Source organism: Pelobates fuscus, chromosome 8, assembly GCF_036172605.1.
Source record: "Pelobates fuscus isolate aPelFus1 chromosome 8, aPelFus1.pri, whole genome shotgun sequence".
NCBI lineage: Eukaryota > Metazoa > Chordata > Amphibia > Anura > Pelobatidae > Pelobates > Pelobates fuscus.
The window spans coordinates 46,751,012-46,762,921 of NC_086324.1; the positions used below are offsets into that span (position 1 = coordinate 46,751,012).

The 11,910-nt window shown below is 42.5% G+C and overlaps 1 protein-coding gene across 1 annotated transcript in view; it reads left to right on the forward strand.

Moving 5' to 3' along the window:
* PLEKHA3 (pleckstrin homology domain containing A3) overlaps positions 1-11,530 on the forward strand; it is a 28,194-nt gene extending 16,664 nt beyond the window's left edge. The window contains exons 4-8 of the mRNA XM_063428673.1: positions 2,371-2,507; positions 6,441-6,605; positions 9,539-9,582; positions 10,430-10,539; positions 10,850-11,530. Coding sequence (XP_063284743.1) covers positions 2,371-2,507; positions 6,441-6,605; positions 9,539-9,582; positions 10,430-10,539; positions 10,850-10,977 — 584 coding nt within the window. The 3' untranslated portion in view covers positions 10,978-11,530. The remainder of the gene's footprint in view (positions 1-2,370; positions 2,508-6,440; positions 6,606-9,538; positions 9,583-10,429; positions 10,540-10,849) is intronic.
* The last annotated feature ends 380 nt before the right edge of the window (positions 11,531-11,910 follow it).

An 11,910-nucleotide genomic window follows, 5' to 3' on the forward strand; every position in this document is an offset into this window, starting at 1 on the left:
GTATTTATCTTCGTGGGCGGCGAGCTGTTGTTCGTGTTGTCGGGTTTTCTGTTGTATGTCTCGGATCGCTGCTTGGAGTTCCGCGATCTGACTAGTGTGGCTGTTAGAGGCGGCTTCCACTGCCCCCAGCCTGTTAGTAAGGCCTTTAATGTCCCCCCTGAGCAGGGCCACATCGTCCGCAATTTTTTTGTGGTGATCAGCCATAAGTGCCCCAATTGCCTCCATGGTCACAGGGGTAGGGGTCACCGGGGGTTGTTGTGCCCGTGTTGGTGGTGGGTTCGGCATGGGCACCAAGGGGTCTCCCCCATCTTCATCTGACGATCCGTCAGTGAAGTCTGAGCAGCCTCCATGCAGGTACACCATCTTAGCTCCTGTGGCCTTGTGCGCTTGCCGCCACAGTTCCCCTATATCCATGCCCTGGCGGGGCTTGTCGGGTTTCGCCTTCTTATTTTTCTGGCCCATGGTACCTGGAGGGGGTCTCAGGGTTATCTCGGGGTAAGTTTGGCTGAAGTTTAGAGGCCTGGAACGGTGTTTAAGTGTCTCGCTGGTCCGGAGCTCGACGGCCATGCGACCGTTCAAGCGCTAAGCTCCGCCCCCCGTCTATGGTATTTTAAAGTGAAACTTAACCGACTCTTATTAGATGGTACAGCAAAATGTTTTAAATATATATATATATATATATATTTGTGGTCGGTTAATTATTGACTGATATATTATAAGATTTAGTTAAAAGTCGGTGAGGTGTGCCGGAACCGACGTAGGGGGTAGGCCTGTAAAAAAGAGGGGCTCCCGAAGGTAATGTGTGAATATGTGAGGGTGCAGTGGGTGGGGTGAACAGCATACGACACGGCAAAGGTAAGGAGAGAGGAGTGGCGTCTTATAGGAACGCTTAACTCCTCCCACAAATACAGGCCTACGGCCTTAAACATATGAAAGTAGATAGCACTCCACGGTCTTTATCTTCAGATAAAAATTCACTTTTAATCCTCCAAGTTAAAACAACAAGATCTTTTAACTTGGAGCATTAAAAGTTAATTTTTATCTGAAGATAAAGACCGTGGAGTGCTATCTACTTTCATAATTATACCTTTGCTGATCAGCACCAGGCAGTGATCTAAATATACAGTGAGTGCAACACTGTTTGTATATATATATATATATATTGTTCTTGCCCAATAGCAAATGTATAGATTATTGTATGTGCACACAATTAGTACACTTCCAATGCCAAATGCCAGGTCCCAGAGATACTCCAAACATAGCCTCCACAAATGGAAACTCATGGCTGATTGCAGAGCAGTGTCCAGAGTTAAAGGACCACTATAGTGCCAGGAAAACATACTCGTTTTTCCTGGCACTATAGTGCCCTGAGGGTGCCCCCACCCTCAGGGTCTCCCTCCCGCCCGGCTCTGGAAAGGGGGAAAAGGGGTAAAACTTACCTTTTTCCAGCGCTTGCCGGGGAGCTCTCTGCCTCCGATCCTCCTCCGTTCTGCCCCGTCATTTACAATGCTTTCCTATGGACGCTTGCGTGCTCTCAATGTGATTTTCACAGTGAGAATCACGCAAGCGCCTCTAGCGGCTGTCAATGAGACAGCCACTAGAGGATTTGGAGGAAGGCTTAACCCATTTATGAACATAGCAGTTTCTCTGAAACTGCTATGTTTATAAAAAAAATGGGTTAACCCTAGCTGGACCTGGCACCCACACCACGTCATTAAGCTGAAGTGGTCTGGGTGCCTAGAGTTTTCCTTTAAATAATCTTCAACTACATGTAATGTTATGGACATTTTCAGGTGTTTTACCAGTGCATAGCTTATGCTTTATCTTATCTTGAGCTAACTCTGTTTTCAGTGTGTTTTCTGGATGTCAGAATCTCTTTAACTTTTTTTTTTTGCATTAAATATTAAATGAAGTGTGACATGCAATAGTGATGTGACACAACTAAAGAAAAAAATATTATATTAATATTAATAATATTTTTTGGCATACTCAAATATCTCCTCTCTCTATTCTTCTAATGCAGGTTGCTTTGCAGTTCAGATTACTCAGTACTGTCAATGGCTGACCTGTGTACATACATTTAATAAGGAAGTATTTTCTGGAGTGAGGGGGTGTGGCTAAGTAGGAGGGCTTATGTTGCAGCAAAAATGTTTTTATTGTACAAAAGCTATAAGAGCTTTGTCACCTTTTATATTTATAGTCCATGTTTGTATGTTTTTCCGTTTGTTATCGATAGGCTGCCATATATAACTTTTTAGCACCATGAATATGTTGGGATCTAAAAGGTTAATTACTTATGCCATCCTTCAATGGCTCATTTCATTAAATGAACATTATTAATGCACTTGTTTTGCATTTTCCTCCCCCCAGAAATAAGTGAAACCAATGAATCTCTGAAAACCAAAATGTCGGAACTCCGTCTGTATTGTGACCTGTTGATGCAGCAGGTTCATACTATCCAGGAATTTGTGAATCAGGATGAAAATCGTCCATCTCCAAGTACTGAGGTAAAGTCCTGCATTGTCTCCTTTCATCACTGAATCTTCTTTGGAACTTTGATCCCCATGGCAAGGGATAATGAGTAATAGAGTTTCACATTATTACTCGTCGAGACTTGTTCTCTTGCACTTTTGTGCGTTCATATTCATATACAGTGGGTGTATGTAATGTGGGGAGTTCAGGTATTTTCACAACTATAGATAACTATATTCCCACTTTCAGTTGTGCAATGACTTGCTTTGTAACTGCATAATAGTATTTGATAGGTTTTACAAGTACTGTATTGTTTCATTCACTTAAACCTGCAAGCACAGACTATATCCATAGACTAGTAACATGCATATATGTGCTGCTCTATTCTAGTACGTAAAGGAACACTATAGGATCAGGAACACAAACATGTATTTCTGACCCTATAGGGTTAAAAACACAATCTAGAAACCACCTGCCCCACCTTGCCCACCTAAATGTAGTCAAATCTTATCTTTATTCAAATCTGCTGCTGCTGGCTCTGCTCATGATTTGCCTCCTTGGCTGACATTATCAGAAGTTGTGATCTGAGCCACATGTGATCCTGTAGGAAAGCAATGTATTAGCTGCAGGGGCAGACTGACCGGTCGGGCACTTCGGGCATGGTCCGAGGGCCCGGCCGGGAGAGGGGCCCGCCATCAGGGGGCCCGGCGGCACACTCTGAGGGGGCCGGCCGCGTTCAGGGCCGTCTCTTTAACCCCTTAAGGACCAAACTTCTGGAATAAAAGGGAATCATGACATGTCACACATGTCATGTGTCCTTAAGGGGTTAAATTCTGCAGCCGCCTGAGCGCTCTGTTAAGAGCGCTCAGGCGGCTGCAGTTGCTTCTCACCTCCCCTGTAGCGTGGCTGAGCTGCTCTGCTGTCCGCGGTTCCCGGCCGGAGTGATAGGAAGGTGCACACTGAGTGTGCACTTCCTGTAAGTCTGGCCGGGTACAGGAAACAGAAACTCCTGTTCCGCACGGAGTTTCTGTTTCGTGTACCCGCCCGGACTCACAGGAAGTGCACACTCAGTGTGCACCTTCCTATCACTCCAGCCGGGCACCGCGGACAGCAGAGCAGCTCGGCCATGCTACAGTGGAGGGGGGGGGGGTAAGAAGAGAGGGAGGGGGGGTAAGTAGAGAGGGAGGGGGGGTAAGAAGAGAGGGAGGGGGGGTAAGAAGAGAGGGATGGGGGAGTAAGAAGAGAGGGAGGGGGAGTAAGAAGAGAGGGAGGGGGGGTAAGAAGAGGGTAAGAAGAGGGGGGAGGTGGGAGTAAGAAGAGGGGGGAGTAAGAAGAGAGGGAGGGGGTGTAAGAAGGGGGGTAAGAAGAGAGGGAGGGGGAGTAAGAAGAGAGGGAGGGGGGAGTAAGAAGAGGGGTATGGGGAAGTAAGAAGAGGGGGAGGGGGGTAAGAAGAAGAGGGGGGAGTAAGAAGAGAGTGGGGGAAGTAAGAAGAGGGGGAGGGGGGGTAAGAAGGGGGTAAGAAGAAGGGAGGGAGTACGAAGAGGGGGAAGAGGGGGGAGGGAGGAGTAAGAAGAGGGGGGAGGGAGGAGTAAGAAGAGGGGGGAGGGGGGTATGAAGAAGAGGGGTGGAGTAAGAAGAGAGGGAGGGGGGAGTAAGAAGAGAGGGAGGGGAAGTAAGAAGAGGGGGAGGGGGGAGTAAGAAGGGGGGGTAAGAAGAGAGGGAGGGGGGAGTAAGAAGAGGGGGAGGGGGGAGTAAGAAGGGTAAGAAGAGAGGGAGGGAGGAGTAAGAAGAGGGGGGGAGTAAGAAGAGAGGGAGGGGGGAGTATGAAGAGAGTGAGGGGGGAGTAAGAAGGGGGTAAGAAAAGAGGAGGGGGAGGGGAATAAGAAGAGGGGGGTAAGAAGAGAGGGAGGGGGGTAAAAAGAGGGGGGAGGGGGGAGTAAGAAGGGGGGGAAGAAGAGGGGGGAGTAAGAAGGGGGGGAAGAAGAGAGGGAGGGGGGAGTAAGAAGGGGGGTAAGAAGGGGGGAGGGGGGAGTAAGAAGAGGGCAATTGACCCCCCCCCCTCCCCTCCCCTCCCCTCCCCTCCTCTCCTCTCCCCTGTCCGCAGGCACCGTGCGGGCAGCCGGCAGGGGAGGGAGGAAGAGAGGACCCGAGAGCTCAGCCTGCAGCTCCTCTGGGTCCTTCTTGCGCGAGCACAGATCGTTGCCGCGGTTACTACGGCAACGTTACTGCTCTTGCGAGAGTAAACTCTAGCCCTGGAGCTACGGGCTAGAGTTCACTCTCAACACTGTGACCACCAGGGATTCCTGGTGGTCGCAGTGGTGAGAGTGAACTCAAGCCCCATAAACACACTGCCCCCACACACACACCATACCATTGCACCACTGCTCCTATACCCTACTACAGCCTCATATCCCAGCAGACCCCAGGTAAGTTTGCAAACTGTTCTTAAACGGTTTGTCTACTTACTCTGGGAGGGGGGCCCGGCCCTACTGGCACCATAACCACTACACAGAGCAGTAGTGGTTATTGTGCATGGATTATTTCTTTAAATAATCTTCAAGTGCCCCAGTAGCCAGCAAGCCAGCCAGCCCACATGCCAGCCAGCCAGCCAGCCCACAGGCCGACCAGCCATTCCACAGGCTGGTCAGTAGCCAGCCAGCCAGCCCACAGGCCACCAGTTAGCCTACAGGCCAGTAGCCAGCCCACAGGCTTACAGCCAGCAAGCCCACAGCCTGCCAGCCGCAGCCAGCAAGCTACAGCCTGCCAGCCAGCAAGCCACAGCCTGCCAGCCGTAGCCAGCAAGCCCACAGCCTGCCGACAGTAGCCACCAAGCCCACAGCCTGCCAGCAAGCCCACAGCCTGCCAGCCGCAGCCAGTAAGCCCACAGCCTTCCAGCAAGCCCACAGACTGCCAGCCAGCAACAGTAATTAAGGTAAGAGGAGCCAACTTGGCCTAGGTATCAGCGAGCTATGTTGTGTTCCCAAATTGTGAATAGGAACCAGAGTGTTAGAAAGACCCCCTTCCAAGCCTATTAGACTCCATTGTAGTCTCTAATGGGGCCTGGAGGGGATTCTTTCTAACACACTCTCTAAAGGACACTGAGATAGCCTCTGCTAGAAAGACCCCCCTCCATGGCCCATTAGCCCTCAATTGTAGTCTCTACTGGGGCCTTGAAGGGATTATTGCACTTTTGTTCCTTGTGTCTAAAGATTGTGTAGGGTGTGGCTGGAGGCGGTGCATTGAGGCGGGACAAGAGTGGTGCTTGCTGCGGAGTATGGGTGGGGCCTGTAAGAGGGCCCTTTAATTATTTTGCCCGGGGGCCCTGAGGTTTCTCAGTCCACCCCTGATTAGCTGAGATTGCTAAGGAAACAGATAAGGGACAGAGCAAGCACAAGCCAAACACAGTCCTGGCCAATCAGCATCTCCTCATAGAGCTACATTGAATCAATGCATAGCTATGAGTAAACTTCACAGTGTCTCCATTCAGATGATGAAGACACTGAATGGCATTGCTGCACAGTACACAGCACTGCCCCAGGAAGCACCTCTAGTAGCTATCTGAGGAGTGGCCAGTGGAGTTATCACTAGGCTGTAATGTAAACATTGCCTTTTCTCTGAAAAAACAGTGTTTACGGCAAAAAGCCTGAAGGGACTGATTATACTCACCAGAATAATTACAATAAGCTGTAGTTGTTCTGGTGACTATAATGTCTCTTTAAACAGTTATTTTGATAATTAATAAATAAAATGACTGTAAATATAAATCACACTAAAATATAACTATTGCAATGGAATTATTTGATATTGTAAGGTTTTTTTATTTTTTATTGCAGCATCACTTTATACGAATGCACATTCCATAAACCTGTCCTCCCTCCTTGCAGTTCTGTTTTCTTTGCCTGCACAATATTGCGTCTGTGAATATTGAATCTGAATGGCCCAAGATCATTTTCTTTCTTCCTATTCAGAACATGAATGAGGCATCCTCTCTGCTCAGTGCGACCTGCAACACATTTATCACCACGCTGGAAGAATGTGTCAAGATAGCAAATGCCAAATTCAAGCCAGAAATGTACCAGCTGCCTCCTCATGATTTACTTGCCTCGGCGGTGTCCCCTTCTCCAGTTCAGATGGTAATCTGCTAATGGGGACAAAGTTGGAAAGGGGGCATTTGATGTGGGACTTGGATATCTAAGTATTCAGGATACATTGGGGTTGAGTGGGTCATTTATCTGTCTTCTTGTTTTTGCTACGTTTGGCAACAAAGTGGCTTTACAATTAACCCGTTAACGCCATTACGACGTACCATGCCGTCCCGCTTTAAGTGGGCTTTAAAGCCGTTGCGGCGGCATGGTACGCCGTAACGGCTTTCTATCCCTGGAGGTGAGATTTACTTACCTCCGCTGCGATCCTCTTCTGGGGGGCTGCCTGACAGCCCAGGCAGCCCCCCTCAGTCAAATGAGGCCCCCTCAGCCCAGGCAGACCCCCTCAGGCAAATGAGGCCCCTCTCAAAGAGCGATCACATGGCCCCCTATAGCTGGCTATGGATCTGCCAGCAGGGGGACTGTTTGAAATATCAGACAGTCCCCCTGCTGGTAGGTAGTGTAAAAAATAAATAATTAAACATGTTTAAAAATAAATGAAATGCATTTTTATATATATAATATGTATATATATTATATATATATAATATATATACATATTATATATATATGTAACGTCATACAAAGTGTATTTTAATATTAATATAAGTATATATATATTAGTATTAAAATACACTTAGAATGACGTTACATATATATAATATGTATATATATTATATATATAATGTACATATATATATTATATATAAATACGTATAATTAAAATAATAAATAAATTAAATAATAAAATAAATAAATAAAATATTGAAACAAAATTTAATATAAATTATATATGCATATGTAATTTCATTCTAACTGTATTTTGTTATTAATATATATATATATATACCGGTAACAAAATACACTTAGAATGACATTCTATATATATCTATCTATATATAAAATACAAATAACCGCAAATATATATATATATATATATATATAGATAAATACATATAATTACATAAAAGATTACATTAGTATACACGTAGAATTTAAATACCTATAAATGCATATATATTAAAATTCTACGAGTATATTTAAATAATCTTTAAACGTAATTATGTGATTTGATTAATTAAAATTTGATTGACATGCCTGACAACACAGGGAGAAAGTGCAGAGCATTTAATTCGCAAGCGCTATATTTGACCCTGTAACTCTCCAAGACACCATAAAACCTGTACATAGGGGGTACTGTTTTACTCGGGAGACTTCGCTGAACTAAAATATTAGTGTTTCAAACTGGTAAATTGTATTACAACGATTATATTTTAAGTAAAAGTTACGTTTTTTTTCGCATTTTTTACAAGCGAACGCCACTTTTATGGTCTATATTATTGTTGTAATATGTTTTACTGTTTTAAAACACTATTATTTGTGTTTAGTGAAGTCTCCCGAGAATAACAGTACCCCCCATGTACAGGTTTTATGGTGTTTTGGAAAGTTAGAGAGCCACATATAAGGCTTGCATTTAATTTTTTTCACATTGAAATTTGCCAGATTGGTTATGTTGCCTTTGAGAGCGTATGGTAGCCCAGGAATGAGAATTACCCCCATGATGGCATACCATTTGCAAAAGTAGACAACCCGAGGTATTGCAAGTGGGGTATGTCCAGTCTTTCTTAGTAGCCACTTAGTCACAAACATTGGCCAAATATTTGTTTTTTGCTTTTTTCACACAAAAACAAATATGAACGCTAACTTTGGCCAGTGTTTGTGACTAAGTGGCTACTAAAAAAGACTAAACATACCCCACTTTCAATACCTTGGCTTGTCTACTTTTTCAAATGCTATGCCATTATGGGGGTAATTCTCATTCCTGGGCTACCACACCGTCTCAAAGGTAACATTACTAATCTGGAAAATTTCAATTTGAAAATGGAATGTTCTATATTTGACCCTGTAACTTTCCAAAACAACATAAAACCTGTTAATGGGGGATACTGTTGTACTCGTGACACATCGCTGATTACAAATATGTGCATTTTTTTGCAGTAAAACAGTATTATGACATTCACAGTTAAAATGTCAGACGGAAATGCAAATTTAAAAAAAAATCTAATTTTCTCACATTTTTTTTACATTTTATTCATAATAAATTATGTTCCATATATGAATAGTTAATGATAAATTAAAGCCCTGTTTCTCCTGAACAAAATGATATATAATAAGTGTGGGTGCATATATTTTTTAAAGAGGGGAACTACGGGTGAACAGACATATAGCGCAAATTCTAGTTTTTGTTTAAGGTTTGTTTTGATCAGAACGTGCACTATTGACTCCGTCCTGAAGGAGTTAAACCAGGAGTAATTACCAGCAGATATGTTGCTGTGCTGACATCTCATGATGTATGCAAGAAATGTAACTCAACAATATAAATTAAAGGGCAAAACTGGCTCGAAGAAATGTATGGGAGCACCCCTATTAGATAAAGGTAGATGTAGTTCTGTAACAACTGGAGTGCATTTACATTTTTTTTTCCCCTGTTTACCTCCATGTTGCTTTTCTGTAAAATAAAAGGAGCACTATTGGAACTAAGTTGTTATGATGCCTTGAGGTCCTGGGTGCCATCTTGCATTAAGGGGTTAAACTATTTACAAAGGTGTATCCCAAAAGTTGTCCAGATGGCGCCTATCGGCCTTGCCCCTCTTTCTTATTTTCAGTCCCTGACTTCAACAAGGAAGCCAGTTAGCTGATGCTCTCTCTCACTAGCTTCCCATTGATAAAAGCGGTATGTTTCCCATTAAAATGGTCCGTGTGTTTCTCATGCATTTTTCTCCATCACCGGCATGCAGCCCAAATCTTTCTTGTGCAATAAGGACTGGGTTGTGAACCTCTGATCTATGTAATACGTTAAAAATGAGATCAGCCTAGAGTTACTTTTTATTCCATTATTATTATTATTATTTTTTTTAATTTAGATGAAAAGGTCTATGAGCCATCCTGGCACGTACACATCAGAGAGGTGGGTAGAAGAGTTTGCTCATATATTTGTTTCTGTCTTTTTTTTTTAAAAAATATTGATTTTGCAAGAAATGAGATAGAACAACCCACCAAAGCCCCTTTGACAAGTCGTTTTCAAGCCTTAATGTTGCTTATACAAATTGTAATTTTTTTACTTACTATGTGTTTCTAGAATAGTAAGCATGGATAGGCATCTATGAACCTGTGCACAATCGCACCAGATGCATGTGAATGTAATACAAACATTAATGTGTGTTGAAAAATAAACCATTGTCAGTCACAGGTAACTGTTAACATTAGCATGGGACCCTGTAGTTTATGTCATCATCTCTAATTGATATAAATGTCTGGTTCATGAGAAGTTAGTAAATGGCAAACCATAAGTGTAATTTGTAAAAGATTATTTTGCCATATTGTACAACTGTAGAGATTTGGTAAATTTTTTAAAATGATTTAGTACACTTGCTGCTTATTATTACATTGATTTGATTGTTAACCAGGCATGCGTTAAAAGAACACTTTAGTTACCAGAACAACTACAGCTTAATGTCGTTTTTCTGGTGTCTATAGCCTGTCCCTGCAAACACTGACTTTTATAGCCTATAATGCAAACACCGACTTTTCAGAGAAAGGCAGTGTTGACACTTCTGCCTAGGAACTCCCATAGCGGCAGTTACTCAGACGGCCACTGGTGGTGCTTCCTGGGTCAGTGCTGCACAGTGGTCATGCTTTGGGTAACCCGTTAAATCCTAATAGCTATCCACTTTGGATAGTACTACACCCTGTCTGAAAATACTTAACCTCTGCCTTGGTTTAACGTTTTTTAAGTGTATTTATTATTATTGTAGGGTTAACTATTCATCAAAGGAGCCAATTTCATCCTTCCATCGGGCGTCTCACCGGAGACGAAGTGCTTACTCTGATACTGAAACTTTTACTGATGTAGAAGAAATAGACAGTAAGTTAATTTATTTATTTTGCAATGTTGTAACATACTGTTCATGAGTACAGTTCACCCCTTTTAGATTCCATTGCATGTATCACTGTTTTTTAACCCCAGGACTGATAAGTGAATTTAAGATTGTTATTTTAAGTGTGTCCCCATAGGTTGTATCAGGCACATCCTATTTATAAGGCCAAAGGGCGTTATGAATTATGGGAATGGGTGAATCCTTGGACTTAATGTAAAGTTCTAGCTGTATTAGTAAAATGTTGCATTGACAAATAAGCTACTGCCATTTGTACCAACTATATAAATGTTTTGCTAGGGCCTGTACAGAGCCCAAGATTTGGGATGAATGGCGATTTGCCTCCTACAAGCATTCTAGAAGAAAACGGACATAAGTCGAGGAAACCATCGGAGTCTGATGATTTTCACATGCCAATTTCTTCCTGAACTTAACAAAGGAAGAATAGATATTACAGATTGAAAAAGTCCTGCTATGCAATAGCTGCCGGTATTTGATTTTTGTGACAAGGAATAATCTCTGAACCCATAGATGGATTTCGCTGCACTTTATAAAAATAATGTAACAGCAAACTTTCAAGTGAATTTTATCTTTGTACACTTTGCAGGAGTATTTTCCTAATAATCTTCACTGTATTAATGTGCACCCTCGAACAAACAACTGTATAACACATTAGAATATGCAATTATTTGTGAAGGTTTTTTCTTCTTCAAGTTAGAGGACTTGATAGCTTTGCACAGAGATGGTTGGTCTCAAACTCATGAATCTGAGAAGTCAACTTAAATGAAAATAAGTAGTTTGTTTCAAACTATACAGCATGGTGCAAGTGCCAAGAACGTTATAAATGTACAGCATATCCATAACTACCTTTCTTGTTTTCAAGTATTTTTTTTTTTTTTTTTTTATGTTTCATTGTACAGTTGCACTGAAGTTCTCATTTATACCAATTACCTAGGTAGAATTAAAGAGCCACTATACTTAGGCAGAGGAAATGTCTCACCTTTCAGTTCACAATTGTTCTGTTTAACCTCACTCTAATAAAGTTATTTGAAGGATTTAGGGAGGTAAGCTGTACGGCAGAAGGACATTTTAAATATGTTTTACTCTGCAGCACTTATGAGTGGTAAGCTCCTCCTTTTTCCCATAATGCTCTGAATCAAAATTTGTGCTGAACAGCTTCTCTTAATGGGAAGATGTATTTGCATTGGTTGCCAGGCTGTGCCTTGCACTCATTGCAAAATGGAGGAAAAAACAAAAAAATATTTTCTTTTTTCAAGGCCACACTAACAAAGTTGCTAAAATTTCAGTATGTTAGAAGTGACAATTCCTTTTAAGGAATATATATATATATATATCAAATA